General features: G+C 37.7%; 1 protein-coding gene across 2 annotated transcripts in view; it reads right to left on the bottom strand.

Annotated features, from left to right (window-relative positions):
• Positions 1-20949, bottom strand: part of INPP4B (inositol polyphosphate-4-phosphatase type II B) — a gene marked incomplete at both ends in the record, with an annotated part of 286967 nt that overhangs the window by 39685 nt on the left and 226333 nt on the right. For both annotated transcript variants that reach the window (XM_082482899.1, XM_082482900.1), the window contains 5 exons: positions 2813-2953; positions 7628-7745; positions 8804-8927; positions 10109-10281; positions 20131-20272. In XM_082482899.1, the coding sequence (XP_082339025.1) occupies positions 2813-2953; positions 7628-7745; positions 8804-8927; positions 10109-10281; positions 20131-20272 (698 nt within the window). The remainder of the gene's footprint in view (positions 1-2812; positions 2954-7627; positions 7746-8803; positions 8928-10108; positions 10282-20130; positions 20273-20949) is intronic.

Genomic DNA, 20949 nt, shown 5'->3' on the forward strand with positions numbered 1-20949 from the left:
TCCTACATCTCCTACTGCTGCTGTTGCTCAGGTATATTAATTTCTACCAGAGCTGGACAATATTGAAGCCTCACAAGACGGAAGAAATGCAAGTGTCAGATGGAAAACCTTCTGAAGAACTAATTTCTGCTCTGGTCTGAGAATATTTGCTATAAATAGTCAAATTGATTACTTCTCTGAGCCCTTTCTGCCCTACACTGCTCCTGAGCTGTTAGTTATCTTGGTTCTTGTATCTGAAACTAATGAGAGAAGTGTTTCTCTGCTATTGAGCAGTGGTCTCACCATTAAGCTTCAGATTTGCAACCCGCAGGCGAGCTGACTTCAGCTGTCTGCATTTAAGCTTGCTGCAGCACACAGGCCTCAGCGGTTGCTCTGCAGTGCTGCAGCTGGCTCAGGAGTACGTTACAGGCCTTCTTGCAGCAGTCAAGTCTGCTGGGAACACATCACCCAAATCCTCATTATCTTGCGCCTCACAGAAAATGCAAACACTACCAGGATGTCATTAAGCTTATCCATGAACTAACTAGAGCTATATAGGCAAATATCTTTCCCTCTGATACCAAAATTTCTACAACAGTCAAGTTTCACATAGGCTAAAAAAAAAAACAAAAACCAACCAACCAAAACCCAAAACCAACCCCAAACCAACCCCACTCTCCTGGTACCTCTATTATGAGAGATATGAATGAATGTAAAGACTAGAATGTCTCTTAGGTGGTTTGGGCCAAGTTGTTGCAACTCACGTTTAGAGTAGCCTTGAAATGAAGAAAAGGAAGACAGAAAAGGAAATGGAGGAGAACAGAGAGGCATGGGCAGGTTAAGTAAGAAATTCAGGTAGACAAAAGGGGACACAAATCAGAAGATACTAATGGTACTGCTACATTATGCAGAAGGGAATAAATATTTAAATGGGCCAAAGAGGGAAAAGACTCGGCTACTTCCTTAGTAGCCATTGCTGCACTGTCATGTGAGATACATTCTCAAATGTGTTTTATTGAAAGAAGAGATGTTTGCATCAAAGTAACATTTTCTAGAAATTTATCACAAAACCTTATTTCTATTCTCATACTCATTTTCCCACATAAAAAGACTTTTTACCAAAAAGCACGTGCAGTTTCCAATCTCAAAGACAAATGTGCAGCTTTAGGAGTTAAGCAATATTTTGAATTAAGTGTAATGTTTACACCTGAAAGTGCACATGGACAAGCTGTTTCTGCATGGAATAATCCAACTTGATTTGCCTGATAAATATAGATATTAATATATATTTATATTTATAGATATAGATATATTAATTTTTCATTCATGGCTTGCTTTGTGCACAATGTAACATCACCACTGTGAACAATGCCATTCTTCCAGCCACTCCACCTGCAAGTCAGATATCTTTTTCGCACCAACTACTCTACAAGTCCCCATATACCCGGGTTATTTCTAAATCTTGTCAAATCTTTCCTCAGGACATTTGTAACATATAGTCCTTCCTGCCTATCCCACCCATGTTAGCTCTTAGAAACTCGTTTCTTGGTTACGGCATACTCCTTTTCTCTGATTTTGGAGAAACATAATGGGTCTTAGTCACAATTGTCATGACTGATTTTGTTGGTTTTGTACACTGTCACTTTGGTCATGTCTCTTTTCTCATAGCATCACTTCTCCCTTCTTATTGGCATCAAGAATAAGCTATTTTCATTTTCTAGAGCATTTCAAGTTCTTTAAGCAACTACTCAACTCTTTCACTGGTAAAATGTCAGTTTTCACTGTCTTCTGATTCAGCCTGTCTCTCATTTCAATTTTCTACCTTCATTTTCTCACACATCACCACTCACAACTCAGAGAAGTCTCCCATAAACATCCACAAAGTTACCTGATGGAATTCCTTACAAGTCTTCCTTAAAAGATTCCTTTTACTTTCCCGTCTACAAAGAACAAGACATGAAACTCCTGTTGCGCTTAACTTCTTGCCTATTGTCCAAGTTGATGGTTTTTCACTGTTTCCCTCTATTTCCCCCTTTGCTTTTGGGTTTTGAGTCTGTAGTGAATGCAATCTAAAGATATGCATTATGTGTCTTCGATGCTCTGTTAATAAAACCAGTAAAAAAACCCAAGTAGCTGTCTCATTGTTGATGTCTCCCTTGCAGTTTTAGCATTGCACAAACTTGGTAATTTAACATGACTGACAGATACCCTTCTCTTAGAAGAGAAAATTAATAGGTTGGTGAAACTTTGATTATTACTGTACTAATTAATTAATTTCCAAAAATCTTTTCAGAGGAGTAATATTAACACGTGAGAACATCAGTCTTCATGTTTCTACAAACATATTACTAACACATTCCATACTATTAACTACAACTCCTCAACCCTGGAAAAAAAAGCCCTAAAAGAGCTGAGAAAAATCATTTCTTTCTAGCTTATGACTGACTTGTCCAGCATCTTCAACCCCACCTTTAAGTTGTTAATAATTTCAAATTTTCAAACTCACATTTGAGAAGGCTAAAGTATTGTATATGAACAACAAAATTCTACATTTGTGAAATAGAAATCCATTTTATATCTGTATCCAAAGGAAACTTGGAAACTGTATGAAATAAAGTCCTGCATGTGGTCATATCTTCACTTGGACTTTTTCATTATTTTGCATGGCTTCATAGCTTGTGCTTATTTCCTTTAATGTATTTTAAAATACACACCAAGTCAATGTGAGATGGTACAAGAGCAAATAACAAAGAAGATTTATTTTTAATCCTGAGAGATATCGTGTACTAGCACAGCATACTTGGATGGAAAACGAAACACGATTTTTTCTTACCTCTCTGCAAGTGTTTGCTGTTCATTGATTCCAACATTAAAGAGTACTGGATACATGCGAAGTAGCTTTCCTTCTTTAATCTCCTGTGGCAGCAACTCAAACATCTTTGCTGGAAGCTGGACCTCTATAACGTAATGTTCACTAGGAAACATAAAAAGAAGAAGAAGGATGGGAATATTGATCGTTTTGCTTGAAATTATAACCTTTCCAAATTATAGAGAACATGTAGACTTATAAATCTGTTCCCCCTTTTTCCCCTTAATTGTATTGAAAAGTAAAATGTGACGATTCAGCTTGCTTGTTTTAAGAGCGTAACCAAGCTATATAGAAAAAGGCAGGTGTATATAATTCTGCACTCTTGATCCTGACTTCTTTACCAAAGTGAAAACAGGACTAGAGATGAAACCAGTAAAAAAGTTTTCTGCTACCAAAATATCAATAAGAACACCTCAACTCTTAAAATGCATCTTGCTGAGTTACAAAACCAACTTCCTTTCAGAAGCCACGACTTGATCCTGTATCCACTCTAAATGTAATATGAGCAAAAACCTTTCACAAAAGCCCAAAGCAAAATTCCCATTTTCTTCAGTGGCTGGATTTTCTCCCCGGGGATAGAAAGCATCACCAATAACAAAACTGACTCTGTGAAGATAATAATTGAAGGCTCATTACACAAACATGAATCCTATTTTAGGAGAAGGGATATGATATATAGCAGTTCTGGTTTTATGTTTGTGTTTGGTCTGACTTTATGAAAAAAATGGTACTTCGGCTGCCAGTCTGAATTCTGATCAGGCGGAACCCTCAAGTTGAATTTCACCTGTCTTTGACGATTGAGGCCTGACCCCCCAACAGAAACAATGTCATGCTGTTAATTGAGTTTTTATTAGCTTTCTTTCCATTATTAGAGCCACGAGTCTAATAAAAAAAGAACAGACTAGAAGAAAACCCATTTGTCCCCAGGATTTGGCATTTTAATAATTCAAAGAGGACTAACTGATAATGAAGACTGAAATTTTCTCTCCTGCATTTGGTACTCCACCAAGAAGGAAGAGTATTACAGCAATAGGAGGGAAGCAGGATCTATCCTACCTACAGAAAACGGGCCTAGGAAGTCACACAACTTCTGTGTGTAAACTTAAGATGGAAAACTGTTTGCACCTATTAAAATAATCTATTATGAAGTCCCTCAAACCCTTATTTTAATCAATCATGTGCTCGCTAAAGAATTAAAATACAATCTGGATTACCCACGTGTAGAATTTGGGGGAGAAAAGGCAGAAAGCCTCGAAGAAAAAGGGCAGTTTCTGCAGTAGCTCTGACACCCTTGGCAAGCTGGAGGGATGAGTGGCACTATCTCAGAGCAGGTGTTTGGAGAAACAGCTTCAGTTTAGAAGAGCTACTGGTCATGTTTGAACCCCTATCCTGCCCATATATCCGAGAACAAAATAAAATGGATCCAGTACAGACTTGTGACTGAAATGTTGTTGTTATATTCAGCAAGGGCAACAGCATATGCTTCGGTATGGGCTAGAAGTAGTGTGTAATCTTTGAGCAAATGCCAGATGTTCCCTACTGAGGGGGGTTATCAGTTTTGAATGAAGAATACAGGTCTCAGAGGGGGGGAAAAAAAAGGAATAGTTCTACTCCCCAGATAAGTCTATTTGGTTTGTGTTTTGTTCAACTAATTCACCCATGTGAAGGAAGTAGAGAGTTAGCAAGGATGACAGTAAAGAACTCCGTACAAATGATCTTTGTACAGCAGCATTCATTCTCAGCCTGCATGTGAGCACTCGTAGCTGCTGTGAAGCGCTACCAGAACATCCTTCTGTGATAGAGTGCTTTCATGAGGTTGAGAAGACATGTTGGCTTAGTCTAATTCAAAGAGCATACACTACTGAACCAAAATGCCACCAAATCACTGCATTGCTACATTTCACACCCCCAAAATCACTACAAATCTTTCAGTGTGTGAAAGAACAGAGAAATGCTGACTTTTAGGCATGATAAATTAACATCAGTACCATTTGAGAGCTTCCCCTAGTCTGCCTTTTTTTTTTCTTTTTCAAAACATTTTTTTTAAGTCTGAGAGATAATCCTTGGTAACTTTTAAAAATCTGTAACCAATTGCACAATGAAAACAACCTACTTCTGATCACGTAAGGAAAAGGCTATCAAGCTGTGATAGAGAGCTGCCTAGAAAGTCCAGTAACGGTAGTGAAGTCAGATGCGGGGGGGAGAGAGAAAAAGAATTCAAAGTACTGGAGGACTTGTTTGACAATAATTTACCAAAAATCTTACAGGTCCTATGCTTCTAGTTAAACAAGAAACAGTAATACAGCAGTAAATTTTACCACTGTGTAGTTTCTCTCTTTTATGGTTAGACTCAGTGCAGAGGTACCAGGTGACTTTGGCATGAGATGGATAAGGTGGCTACTACATTTTCCAATGAGAAGGAAAAATCAGTACATAGTTTTTTAACATTTAACGATCTCTCAGGAAAACAGGGCAGAAAAATCCAGCACGTTTAAGAGTAAATAATAAATCATCACCTCTTTCAGAAGGAATTGTATGAATTTAGGTATTAAATATTTAAATGGATATGATTTCAGTGAAACAGGACTGCTTAAGAATATCCCTTTCTTTGACTTTATTTGCCTTATTCTCTGATATTTGTTAATTATCACATATGAAGACAAATAGTACCAACACATATAGACAAACACTTGCAGTCCTGTTAGAAGGCTTCTAAAAATTACCCCCTCCCAGCTGCAGGCCATGGACCCTGCAGCCTCTTGCAGTTGGCTAAAATCACACACTCTTAGTTCATTGCAATAAACACGATGCAAGTCATTTACATGCACCTTTGATTTGCAACAGAAAAAAAATGCACACATGGTCAGTCACTGCATCTGAGCTGGGAGGTGCTTTACCCAGCTCTTCTTTCAGCCAAGTGACAACTGTTTAGGTCCTTTCAATGTGGCTCTAAGTGCTAGTCTCATCATGGGCTCTGTTGAAAACATGGTATCGAACACTGTGATGCCTCAAAGTTCATGTGCACAGTCAAATAGATTCTATCAAAGAATTTTATAAAAGTAAGTGTTAACTACTTTTGCCTATAATAAAAGAACCTGAGTGCCTGAACAGAACTTCGCTTCACCTGGATGGTCGGGGTCAGCTACCCACATCAGCAGGTTAGCGCACTGCTAGTCAATGCCACGCTCTTTGGACTGATTTGTGTACATAAAATCTCAGTCTTAAGCACCTCCCTAGAAAACAATTACAAGTGAATACTCTGACTCAGCAAGACAAGAATTTGTAGCTTAATTTTCTGTCTTGCATTTCTACAATCTTTTAGTCTCATTTTATCGAGCCACACCATATAACAACCAAAATGATCTAAAAATTGTGGGGCTTTAAAACATTAATTAGAAAATAACTAGGTTTTCCACTGTCTTCTCTTTTTACGGTTGACTTCCAATGCTGTCTGACAGGAGCTGCCTCATCACAGCTCTAACAGGAATGTGCTTGCTAACATAAGGCTCCTCCACATAAGCCTTAAAGACTTTTTTTTTTGTCTGATACTGATTCTATCCAGTGAATACCTGCCAGTAAGTACAGTCGAGCAATCACAGGCAGTAACTCTTCTTCCTAAAGACTGACTACCCCATCAATCCAGAATGCCTGAGGCAGCTTAAAGCTTGAGTCTCTTTCAATCCCAGGACCTCCTAGCGTGACAGTTCAGTGTACCACAGTAATGGCAGCAAGCCAGTAAATGTAGCTGCTGGATTTTTCAAGATTTTTGACTGCTGTGATTTACAAAGGATGTATTTCTTCCATTTTATCTACATACTATAATTATTCTTAATTATTCCCAACGTGTTGCCTATCATACTCCGGCCTTCCTGCTATTTATTTCAATCCTTTCTCAGAAGGCCCACAGGATGAGAGTGAATCATTCAGAATAATTAAGTAAATCAGTGGTGAAAGCCCCCTTCAGAGGAGACACATCTCTTCTAAAAGTTGCTGCTTTTAGCTGAATTTAATTTACATTCATCTTGCGAATAATGATACTATTAAGGAAGTGATTTCTGCAAAAGTAAAAACATTTGGTCTTCAGACTAGACTAATAATGAAGATGAAAACCCCATTCCTCCTTTGTAACAATCTTGTTAACCCTCTCGTAGCCACAATTAACGAAGTATTTCGATTTACGTCCTGCTATTCAGCAGCGCTTATGTGAGATGCATAATGTATCAGTAGCTTTATGCAAGGATTTCTGAGGTTGCGTTTGTCCTGTGTGACCTTCAGCAACTAAGATTGGCTTCATTTTTCAAGTGACCACTAAGTTTTGGCATCCGAGTTTTTCAGTTTCCATCTTAAGCCAATCAAGGCCTAACTCGTTGAAATGCAATTTTATTTGTCACACTGAAATACAAGTTCTGGACACCTCAAAACCAAGGTTTCTTCAGTTAGAGGCAACTTTTGTAAATACTGACCTTGTCACTTCTTTTTAATTCAGTATCTATGCATGAAAAATGCAACAGAAACTCTGCACAACCCAGACAGTGTTTAGATTAATTTGTATTAATAATTGGAGCTTTAGCTTTTCATCAGGAAAGTAACCCAGAGCCTGTATTACTACTCACTTTACAAATCCCTGCCAGCTCATTACATCTCCACTCACTTCATGAAAAGTAAAACTTCTTCACTTTCCATATAACAAAAATCAGCAACAAGAAAACCATCATCTGTGTTTTCATGTGCTACAGATTAAAACTACGTGCCATGGGCTCCAGGAAACGAAGTTCTTACCGCCTTCCAGTTATAATAGGCAAAAAATCTTCTGATTTGGCTTCAATGACTTTAAACATTACTTTCTGCAAATCTGAAATTCCCACAGCCATGTCTTCTAGCATCCCCGCTTCTTCACCTATATGGAAAGATTACAGAGGTTATTAACCGAGTAGACAGATCAGTCACTGAATAGGTTATAGTAAGGCAATATGGGGATTATATTTTCCAGTCTGTGCATCTAAAAATCACAGCCCTAAATCCACATTAAAGTAACCTACATAAAAGCAGACTGATTTTTTTGAACTGCTGACAATTCTCTGTGGCCTAAATGATAACTATGAGTATTAAGCACCTCTGAAAATCAGCCTGCTTTATATGTGCATAGAATAACATCAGAAAAGCCATTTTTGTCTATTCTGAAAATGTTTTTAAAGACTGTCCTGCTGATGGAAGGACAAAGGTTTGAGAATAACAACAATGAGTATCATGCAAAAGGGAGCCTGACAGCAATCTCCAAGTGAGGGTCTGCAATTGCCTGTGCATTAGAGAGCTGCACAAATGCTAAATCCCTCTACTTTGGTAAAAAATCTCCAATTTGGGGAAGGATTCCAATACATGTAGTTCAAAGCATTTTGAAATAAAGGACAGTTTCACCCTGCAAATTTCCTTTTTAATACCTATCAAATGATAGGTATCTATAACAAGCTAGGAGTTAAACGATTTTCAAGCTATCTTCACATCACCAATACTGGCACAGTCAGGGCAGAGGTTGATAGAGTCGGTAACTGTTTAAATCTGCTGTTCAGGTTAGCTTTATAAACTTGCTGCTTTGGGTCAGGCCACATACCTATACAAATGGAGACAGTTTTTATTAAAACAAAAAGTTTCACTAGTTGAACTCGGGAAGGAGTCTCCCATCTTTAAGACAATGTAGTTCAGCACTCTGCATGGAATAATTAGCAACTAGTGTTCTCAGAGGAATTGAGAATAAAATAAATGAGTAATTTTTGATGCAGAATTGACAACACAATACCAATGACTTCAACCGTGCTATTATATGGAAGCCTACTGTTTCCCTAAGGATAATATTTGTTGATTCAATAAGCCAAATTACTGGAAGCAGAACAGAGGTTAAAAGAAGAACCTCCTGGGTAAACTTCTGCATAAGGAACTTTGTCCAAGAACAATACTTACTATACGTACTAAGGAGTCCTTCATATTGCACAAGCAATCCAACAGTATGAAGCTGTTGTAAAAATCCTTGGTCGTGTAAACCTGTGTGCAATTTGATTATAAACCCACAGACCAATCCAGCAAGCTGTAAAGACAATGAAAAAATGTGAAATTAACAGACATACTGTTACAACATAGTTAAAATGAGGCTTCCTATCATTATACACAACAGAAGTAATATTTAGATATTTGAGAAAACAGCACAGATCTTTCTGCTTAGTGACTATATACATAATTTCGTATTAATATATTATGGAGGCATTTTGGTGTAAAGAACAGTGAAATACTCCCTTATTTTACATTAGGTATGCTCCATTTGTTTTGTGGGGTTGTGTGTTATTTACACTGACATAAGCAAGACCAGAACCTCGGTTAGCAGACTATAAACACAAAGCTGTGAATTATAATGGATTTGAAAGCAGTTAGGCACCTAATGCATGTGAATCTCCTGGGCAATTGCACCCTAACTCCTTAATTCCTGGAAGTGTTCAAGGCCAGGCTGGATGGGGCTTTGAGCAACCTGGTCTAGTGGGAGGTGTCCCTGCTTGTGGCAGGGGGGTTGGAACTAGATGATCTTCAAGGTCCCTTCCAGCCTAAACCATTCTGTGATTCTATAAATTATGTTAGGAAAACCGTGTAACTTAAGGGAGAAAATTAGACGAATCACTTAGAGAGGGGAAAAAAAAAAAAAAAAAAAAAAAAAAAAAATCTATCTGGAAAACATGATCTACAGGAGAAGATCAAAAGAACTTCGGTTATTTACCAAGAGGAGACAAGTCTGAGAAGAGACATGCTAATAGTCTTCAAACACATAAAATACTGCTACAAACTGAAAACAAATCATCTGTTCTTCTTTTCCAAGGTGACCAGGAGAAAAAAAATACATAGCTTGAACAGCAGCAAGGAATATTCTAGACTACACTTGAGAACTTCACCTACGGATGAGGATACTTGCATATAACGTAGGAAGACTAAAAATAGCTTTATGGATCCCTCTTTGTGCAAAAGGGAGATTAGGTAACCTTTTCCAGTCCATTGCAGACCTACTTCTCTGACTTAGTGATACAGTTACTACGGATTTCCATTTACTATTAATTTCTCTATCACATTATAAAATATTTAAGTGGATGTAATGGAAAATATATGAAAAATTTGTGTTAAATTGGAAAAAAAACCCAAACAACAAATAAGAAAAACACAAACACTGGCATGAATAGTATGCTTTTTATAGCAACAGTAGGAGATAAGTGACACAAGACAACCTACTGCTTGACTAAAGACGATGTCTCTTCTTAGGGTCAGCATCAAACATTGTGGCAAACCGCAGGCAAGTTCCTGGAGCAGAACAAATGCCATCGATTGCTTCGCCCTGGTCACCACCTCTCCCATGCAGTCCTTCAGCGTAATCACCAGGGGATAAAGCTGTTCATACCAGTCACCTAGAACAAGAGAGATCATCCATTCCAAAACTGAAAACTTGCAGTGAAAATCTTTTTCAGAATGCAAAGAGGGCTGCAGCGGCTGCGTAGATCATCCTACACTTTAAAACGACCCTGCAGCTCCATTCTAACAGTTATGGCAAATGTCACTGGAGAATATGCTTAGAGGTAGGACTCAAGCCTACCGCACCATGACTGGGGCTAAATCCTTGGCCCGAATCCAATTATATCCTGAGACAATGACTTTTTAACAGACCTAACTTCTCTGTAAAACTTGCATTAGTGTCATAAACAGAGCATACAGAGATACATGTGAAAACTCATTAAGCACAAGATAAATACAGTGGAGATTAAGATCTCACACTCTTCCCAGCACTGACAACTTGCTATCTAAACAAATGAAATACCACCAAAAAAAGGGGGGGGGGAAGAGCCTGTATTTAAGAAAAAGTGGGTGCTGGAAGGCAAAACAGGAGAAGAAACTGATAACTAGAAATATATTATCTGTTTAATGCAAAGGCTGAAAAAATACTAACCTTCAGATCACTTTCCTTTTTCTTTTTGGCTTCTCTCTATATTGTTCTCTTTAAATATTTAGAGATATGGAACTCATTTTTATTTAGTTACTTCGAGCAAAGGGATTTAGAACTATTTTGTAATATGTTTTGCTCTGTTAAAATATATGCTAGGAACATCAGAAAAAACAAGCTAGTGAAATGCTTGAAAAATGAGACTGCTTAATACATTACAAATGAAACAAAGTGATAACCAGTAATGGAGGAAAACCACAACAGCTTATTCAAACCTGCCCAATTACCAAGCTGTTCCTGATTTTTTCAGGACTTAATAAAATCAGACCTGCATTGTAGTTGCATGGGGTTTTGCCTACCCCTCTTAGTTGAGCAAATAATGATTTAAACAAAAAAAAAACAACCAAAAACCAACAACCACCCTCCCTCAGAATCTACATCTCAGATTCATTGTTATAGTTTAAAATAAAAGAGAAATCAACACTCCAGAAGTATCTGTATAAAAATAGGGAGTGTAACTGGCTTAATACAGTCCATCACTGACTCATATTTTCTGTAGATTAGTGCAATTAAGAATCAATTATAATTAAAATCTGTTCCTTTTAAATTGTAATTAGGTGGAAGATAAGAGCACGAAGTTTCAGGTAATATTCTGAGTCAGGCCAATGAAAGACTCATTAGTACTGAAGAAGTTCTTTAGGCAGGAAGACATAGCTGCCTGTTTCAAAGTCAATTTGGCTATGCTCCAGAAAAATATGTAAACGAATAAAACTGTAGCCAAGAAGACTGGAGACAACTTTGAAAGCCAGGAGAAACTGCAAAAAAATAAGGTGCAGGAAAGAGGAAATAGGAACAAGGACAGAACAGTCATGGAGAACAACTTAGGTTCCTCTGCAAATAATGTCTTTGTGGTCAGACAATGTGTGTTTAAACAGTCATACATATTTAAGTGTGAGTAATACAGACTGCAGAACAGGAAAACAGCAGTTATGAAGTTAGAGCCATTGTGAAAAAATAAACCAAAAACCAGAACATAAGCCATCCCCAGTTTCATGCTCCAGCAAAAAGAGGTGAATTTATATATGCCATTGACTAAAAGAGTACTGGTACACTGTGTGCCAAGGTCTGGTGTACACATTTTAAAGAGACTGCTGACAAAAATGGAGAGCTTGCAGAGGAGTGCTACCAAGATTTAGAGTTTAATCTCCTTAAGCCTATGAAAAAGGCTGAGCAGCAACTTGATTTCCCCTCTTCATGAGCAGAAAATAACGAGTACTAACAGGGATGTTTATTCTAGGGAATAAAAGCAAAAGAACAACCAAAGGTCGGAGGCTGCTGTGAGACACAGTCAAATTTAGAAATAAGGCAGACAACAAGGTGTGACATACTGGAAGTCAGACCGGACAGATCAGACAATCTAAACTCTCCTTTTGAGTCTTAAATTATAGTAATTCATTAAATTAATCAATAAATAAATGCCAAGGAAAGCAACAGCAGCAGAATAAGATCAAAAGATGTAACGCATACCGAACCGGTGAACAGGACTTTATATGATAAGAACAGAGTTCCCTGTCTGCTTCTGACTTGAGCAAATAATGAAAAAGATCATACCTGGCCACTTTAAAGTAGACGTCAAGGTACAGCTAACACACCACTTTCTACTTTCATGGGAAAGCAGAGCTGGATACAGACACAGCCAAGGATCATGCAAGTACACCGACAGCCAGGGCAAGAGTGAAAAAGCTGAATTTCTAGAACTAGCCACATTTTGTGAACTTGCTATTACAATTTCAGGTTACATGGATAGGGCTAAAGAGCTTTACTGAGAGTCTCTTTCATAAAAGAGGGGGGTCACATACTGGCCACAAGTCACATAATACTTAGATCTGTTTCTACTGAGGTGCCACTTAACCAGTCAATCTGCACTGTGTATTTCTGCTTCTTTAGGAACATAACTTTGTACTTGTTCTTACTGGACTGCATCCTAAAATTTCAGTGCTCCATTTCGTCAAGATCCATTCTAATCCTGCTCCCATGGTGCTTAAAGACTCTCCCAGCTTTAAGCATCTGCAAATTTTATAAGCAGCATCCATATTTCATAAGCCAAGTCAGTAATGAAAATATTGAATAATACCGGACCCAGAACAAACGTAAGTGGATTCTACTTCATGCAGCCTTCCAGGTTGACAGTAAACAAGTGATTCCTACCTTCTATTATGATTTTCCAAATTATTTTGCACATACCTTGTAGTAGCTTCAAGATCATTTTCTCACAAGGATTTTTTTGGGGGAGACTACATGTTTGGAATACTAACTCACTAACATCAATAATTTTTGTCAGTAATAGTTGCATTAAGAAGGACTTCAAAGATTTGACATTCTCAAGGCCATTTTTTCATTAAAGGACATTCATGCTAAATAGATTAAAAATAAATCCCACTGAGTATTTAATGTCCCAAAGAATAAAGAGCTTTACTTACGTATGTATTTTGCTTTGTAGAAAACAATAAAAATTGTAAGTTTGTAGGAAATCTTACCCTAATCAATGAGAAAATATAAATTATATTATAGAATATAAATAGAATTGTACTTGCCAAAAGGAAAGAAGATAAAATTATACCCTCGTGTGATTAAGCTATCCAGAACAATCATCTACTCCTTGCTCACACTGAAAATTCTTGTTCACAATTAGTAAGGATGCCCAATGCCCAGAAGGTGGAGCCAGTTAGCAAATCTAAGAGAGGGATTGCATTGTTTCTTCAAAACAGTGTATTTATGAATGGACCAGTATATTCTCATGTTTATCCTTTCATTTTAAAGGAAGTTTAGTGTTAACATCAAAATAAGAGGTGTATCTCAGATTGAGGCGTTGGAAAAGACAACTCTAGAAAAAAAGTCTATATAGCTGCTCAATCTTTGGTCTGTTAAAATCACCATATGTTACTTGTTATGCAGGATATCCGGTTGCAAATACTCCAGCAAGAACATAAAACAGGGTCATTCATTAACAGTGGACAAAGCTCCAAATATCCATTAGAACTACACACTTATAGCAAATACTGCAGCTTTTAAGTTGCTCCTTGAAACTAAGAAGCACTGTAAAACTGAAGTTTATGAAACAAAAAAGCATTGTATTTTGAAGCTTACAAGTAAATTCAGTAGAATTCCAAAAATAAAATTTTCTTGTATGCAAGAGATAAATATAGGATATTAATAACATACATAAAGAGATATTATTTGTAAAGGGATCTTTAAAATCCCAGTCTAAATTCAGGTTTAGATTAACCTGTTCTAACCTGTGACAACATGGTTGATATGCAAGGATACTGCTTGGTTACGAGCTACTGCTTACGTGTTTAAAGGAGTTTGGAGAGAGGTGTAAGATGCCCTACAACTCCTCCTTCATGAGGAAACTGGCAGTCAGCTCAGAATCAGTTGTTGCTGTAAAGAAGACGCAGTGGGCATACCATAGCTTAGGACCTCTAGGTCCTACAGAGACTGATGATAGCTTTGTAGAAATCACTTAGGGAAAGGAATTAAACACAAAAGCAGTAATTTGTACAACACATTCAAGGACTTACACAAATTTCTTTTAAGTTACAATAGCAAGATTTGCAATCTTAACACAGTGGAAAATCCTTTGAAAAAGACTGAAGAATTAACTGAATGAATAAACATCTCAAGAAGACTTTAGGAGCAAGAACAGAAGCAACAAAGACTACAGGATGACTGTCAGGTCACTAAAATGACAAAGGCAGCCTGTCCTGTTTGGAATTTTCAGCAGCCAAAAGGGTCAAAGCGTAGTAATGAAGCAAGGAAACTCAATTCAAAAATTGTGCTAGTCAGCCATTGGAAAGGAAATTAAAATGAGGAATAAAAGCCAAACATACTAAAATGGAAAATGGAAGGACGAAATTAAAAGAAGTAGTATCACCACTACGCAGTTAGTGTAAGATTAAAACAGGAGTATGTGCACCAAAGCACTGAGTAAATACTCCATTTCCATTGCTAACAGAGAGTTCTGGAAGTTCAGTTTATGACAGGATTTGCCCTTTGGTTGCTGGAAAACGCCCTTCAGTCCTATGTTCTCTTAATCAACACGCCTGCACAGGCAAATGACCTGCTTAGCACCCAACTAGTGCAATATGTCAAACTGCATGTTAAATTTGATAAAGTTTGGCAGAAAAGCAAGCTCCTGCTCTTCTCAAAGTCAGGCCCATTGAAGTGCTTATTAAAATGTGCTAGTAATCAAAAAGGAAAAGCCCTAAGGCTTTGGAATAGCACTCCGATCTCCTTTTGCCCTAGCAACAGAGAAAAAAGCCAACTGTGTCACTGCTCTCTGCACCACCTAAAAATCAGTGGAAATCTTTGATGGCTTCAAGTCACCTCAAAATTTAAATGGCATGAAGTTAAAAACTAAACATGGAACTAAAAGCAGAAGAAAGCATAACATCATACTTGTAAAGGAACAGAGGACCCCACAACATACAGTATTGAATGTAACAGCACCTATCCATGACTTAGAATCATAGAATGGTTCGGGTTGGAAGGGACCTTTACAAATCATCGAGTTCCAACCCCCCTGCCATGGGCAGGGACACCTCCCACTAGACCAGGTTGCTCAAAGCCCGATCCTGCCTGGCCATGAATCCCTGCAGGGATGGGGCATCCACAACTTCCCTGGGCAACCTGTTCCAGTGCCTCACCACCCTCACAGTAAAGAATTTCTTCTTAATACCTAACCTAAATCTACCCTCTTTCAGTTTAAAACCATTACCCCTACACTCCCTGATAAAGAGTCCCTCCCCATGTTTCCCATAGGCCCCCTTTAGGTACTAGAAAGACACTATAAGGTCTCCCTGAAGCCTTCTCTTCTCCAGGTTGAACAACGCCAACTCTCTCAGCCTGTCCTCACAGGAGAGGTGCTCCAGCCCTTGGATCACCTTCAGAAATATTTTTGTTTCCCCAAAATAAACAATGTCTGCTACTCAAGTGAACACAGACCAAGTGAGAATTTTTCATCTTCCTGACTATATGATAGCTTACAGTAAAAGCTCTTCTTCTGCAGATGCAAACAAAACCAGAACACAGTTTTATTTCACATTTCTACCAGCATTGCATTGGGAGGGATGCACTGAAAGGATGCAGTGCCCATCCCTAGACCACTGAAAGACAGAAAGGTTTAATCTAGACTTACAGAGTCCCCATCAGGTATCAAGAAATATTAACCCACATAAGCCTGTACCAGTGTGGCTATGAATAAATGTTTTCCTTCATTCCAGCTAGGAAATACGGCACCATTCCCCACATGCTCTTTGCTACCTATGCTGAAGGTCACCATTGGCCAATTCATCTGCCCGGCAACATAGTTTATGATTCCATAATTCACTTTAGGCAAAATCCAGGTGCAATCACACTGGCAACTTATATGGTTTGAGATAATGTGGTGGATTTTGTGTGTAGCAAATTAGGAAGTACTCACACAGAGCCAGTGGAGGAATGGCTGGGTGATAGTTCTGATGGTGTGGTACAAGGAGCAGATGGAAACAACAGCCTCTTTTAGCAGCACAGCTACATGTGGAGATCTATCAGGGGCTGTGTAAGCACAAGAGCAAACTACTGTGTTTTACTGGCACCTCTAATGCTGTAGGACAAGCTTTCACATTCTGACTCATGGAAAATGAAAAGGCAAAAATAAAAAGAATTTGGTGTTGTCAAGTAGTTCTCCCAGGCAAACCAGTCTAGAGTTAAAAGAATAAAAAAAAAAATCCCCTCTCCTTTAAAATCCATCTACTCTTCCCGATTTATCCTGCAGAGAAATCATAATCCTGCAACTGATGAAACCATAGCATGTTACCTTGGTAACTGATAACTCAAATTCAGTCTTAAGAATATACTCAAAGGTCAGACTGCATGAAAAGTTAGGCTAAGAAAGGTACAATTCATGTTGAAAGGTAAATACAAGAAAAAGATGCCACTGATATTTCTGATTACAAAGATTCCATATAATAAATATAAGCACATTGGGAAAAAAAGAGTAAGATCACACAAGGTCAATGCTGAGATTGCAAATATAAACCTATCTTAGGAAGCTCTGAGTATATGTTGTGGCAACATCTACAGCTACATGAATATGCTATTGCTCAAAACCATCAAATTATTGTCATAACATTTTCTACCACCTAAAATGAACATGCGTGCATTCTTTGACATCTTTTTCATTGTTATATGCTAGAAAAAAAAAAAAAGTATTATAGCAGTCAGGTTCACTAATATAAGCAAACATTTCATTCCATACTTTTCAATGTTTTGATCAAAACCTTGGTTATTCCCCATTTTTCTTACAAACAGCAGCACAACTTTTCTTCGGATCAACTCCAGCACTGAAGCAATTTCAGACTCAAATCTGTCTGTGCCCAGACATTTGCAGTATTAATGAAATACATCGTGCTCAAATTATGGTATAATATATAATCGCAAGATACGTCAAGCTTTTCATGTATGTAATGTTTGTGAATTTTATGTAGCATAAAATTCTGTAATTTTAGAAACGTATCTATGTGTGTAAACACCATATGATTTTATATCTAGGAAAAAATTATGAACCCATACAACCAGGCTTCAAATACAAAATGGAGCAGAATTAAAGCAGAATCTATAACCCTAAACTTCGAATCTCAATCTCTATGTAGGTGCTTCACAGTGCAGTCTCAGCATTTCATGTCAAACTTAAGAGAAGGAGGTACAGAGAGAAAAAAAAACACATAAAAGACCTCTCTCTCATAGAGAAGTCAAGCATGAAAAATTCTGGGCCCAAAGGCAATGGTTTTGAAAAACCATGAGGCAACCAAGTTTGGCACACAACTGGATGGTTCTTCAGAAAGCTCCATGTTTTAAGTAAGTCCTATAAAAGAAAGCCATTTTAACACATCTCCCTTTCTACATGACCTTGAAAGTCCTATAAGATGTCAAAGGCACTACACGATGCTCTCATGAAAACATCATTAGAAAATTATGTCTTCCTTAAAAAGCAGAACATGAAAACAAAGCGATCCGCCCCACAAATTTCCTGCAGTTCCCATGTGATGGGGTGTTGCAGAACATTCAGCACAACTCAACAGAAGCACTGACTCTGCTCTCACAGAAGGATACTTGTACTGATTCAAGAGAAATAGGGAAGGCCCTGAAATGAGGGAAAAAGAGAAGAATTTATTCCAGTGCCGTAACATCTTGATATTTTTTGTCTCCTCGGCCTGTCAGCTCCAGAAGACAACTCCTCAGCCGAATGAAACACATCCATAATTTTCTAACTATTACAATTATCATTATTACTTAGCAAGCAGTACCTTTCATTCTATTTGATGACTGCTTATTATAGCCCTTAAAAGGAAGTAACTTTTAATGTTTTTTGGCTTTGTGAGCTAAAAGCTCTAAACAATATTTCATTTGCCTGTGTAGGATGTGAGCCTGAATCAACGCAAACAGCACACTTTTTGATAACTACAACAAAAGACTCAAATGGACTGGTTAAATACATTTCCCAGCTTATACAGAATAACAGAGGTCAGGAAGTTGAAGAGGGTGAAGGAAAATCTGTAAACATTCGTGTTGCTAAGCATGTCAGAAAGCATCCAAAAAGAATTATCCTAAATCATGACTTTTTTCAGACTGAAGTTTTGTCCCACAATTGTGGGATACAGATAAAAACCAGTACACATGTGCCTATGTATACACACACAAATGCACTGCAGTAACTTGGGCGAAGTTTGGGTGAAAGTATACCACTACTTTACCTGCAAAACATTTCTAATAGACATACTGGATTTCTGCTAACAAAAGCAGAAAAGCTTGTTAGTACCAGGGGGAAGAGAAGGGAATTAGGCACAAGAATAAATATTCAATTTTGTTCTTTTAATCAAAATCAGTACACTTGGGTTCACTTTCTAAAGATTCTTTCAAGTTGACAACTACACCTACCTCACTGTTGAGTATTTGCACCTTCTTATCTGAAAAAGGTCTGGAAAATGTAGAAAGCTAACTGTGTTGATACTTTGTACCTGCAAGCCTTCACTGGAGAACAACGATGATATCATCTATCTCTCTATCATTATAGGGATACTTGCCTGGTAGACAGAAACTCAGAGAAGCAAACAGATAAGAAAATGTCTGGTCTCTGGACTATTCATACAAAAACAAGTCCAACACATCTGGCACTGAAAACAAGAATTCCGGGATGCCAGCACAAATCCTTCATACTGATAAAAATGCTGACAAAGCTGCATTAAAAATCAATAGTACAACCAAAATCTGTTGCATGAAACTCACCAGTACTACACAAATGATATACATCTGAAAAAAGTTTTAATTCTCTACAGGTAAGAAAAAAATGACAAATGAGTTCTAATAACTCTAGAACTCTTGATATAAAATTACGTCATTAAAATCTGAGGGGGGAACAGAACATGTAAAGGAAAATATAGGACAAAATACACAATTTAAAAAAAAAAAAAACAACACCAAAATTATACAAAGCTCCATAAAATAAAGCGGTTGTGGGGTTTTTATTGGTTGGGAGGGGGTTGGTTGTTTTTGTAACTGAAGAGTGGCACAAGTTTTGGTTCCAATTTCCTTATATTTGGACTACCGCCATTATCACTAAGGACCTGTTTCACTTGTTGCAACACACTTGCACATCAGAAAGACTTGTCAGACTTATGAAGCAGATCTAATCCATGCTTAGAGAAAGCAATAAGGAATGTAGCCATAGGAGAATATCAGAAGATTTGGTGACAAGGACCTGCTGTGAACAAAGTTTTCTTTGCATCATCTCATGGAATCACTCTAATTAGCCTTCATTATTGACACAGATTTACAACTGTATTCAGGGAAAAATTAATTTTAGCAAATCAGAAAACAAGTATCAGTATGTCACTTCAGAAAAGTGGAAGGTTTTACAGGAGAATGACACTGAAACAGAATGTTCACCTTTCCTTACAAGTTTCCTATGCAGTAAGACACACTCCAACTTTTTTTCTCAAAATGTTATATTCAAGTAAAATCTAAAAGAAATGAAACTACATCAGTCTTCAAGGAAAACATTGTGCAAAAAATTGAGCATGGCAAGCTGTTTGAGCACACAATGGAGCTGTAATTTGATAAATAGCCTTCCACCATCCAAGGCTACAACTGTGCAAAACCTTCCTGTCAGCACTCTCATCAGAGATACTGTTGACTCTTCTCTATATAATTTTTCTGTGACTTTTTCCATTTTTATTTACTCTAGTCAATGATTAAAAAAAAAAAAAAAGTTGCTTACCACCTGTAGGCAACGCCTTGCAATCTGCTGCTGAAGGGTCATTTTCACCTTCTTTAACGTTGCTGATGTTGTCTTTTTCAAGCAGTCTGTCCACCATGGCAATAACGCAGTTTAAACTCTTTCCCACATTGGCCCACACTCTGTCCTGAAAAGAGTATAAGTTTCACTGCACATTACCGAAGAAGACAAAAAAAGACAATATTAACTTCTTATTAACACCTTAAAGTGGAGGCAGAGACGTGCAGATTACTCAAAATATTAGTAGAAATATAAGGTGTCAGCATATTACCGTTACCAACTTAAGCCTGCAGTGTAGATGACTGAACTAAAACTGTTTGGGCTTTTCAGACACTGGAAAACACATGTTTCAAACTCTACATGAAAATGCATGCAAAGTTTCAGGTCCACTCACAAGGAACTGAGCAGTTTGCCTATTTGAAATAATACAGTGAGAGCGTAGACATTCAAAGCTTTGCCAAATCAAATCTCATGTGCAACTGACAGTTTTGCCATACTACTTGACAACCTCTTTTTGATAATTTAACAATACCCTCTATTTTATCACATCAGTTACTTTGTTAAAGGAAATGTAAGATTACCATAGAATGGTTTAGGTTGGAAGAGACCTTAAAGACCATCGAGTTCCAACCCCTCCTGCTGTGGGCAGGGACACCTCCCACTAGACCAGGTTGCTCCAAGCCCCATCCTGCCTGGCCTTGAACACCTCCAGGGATGGGGCATCCACAACTTCTCTGGGCAACCTGTTCCAGTGCCTCACCACCCTCAGAGTGAAAAATTTCTTCCTAATATCTAATATAAATC

Source organism: Vanellus vanellus (genome assembly GCF_965231255.1).
Source record: "Vanellus vanellus genome assembly, chromosome: 4".
Taxonomy (NCBI): domain Eukaryota; kingdom Metazoa; phylum Chordata; class Aves; order Charadriiformes; family Charadriidae; genus Vanellus; species Vanellus vanellus.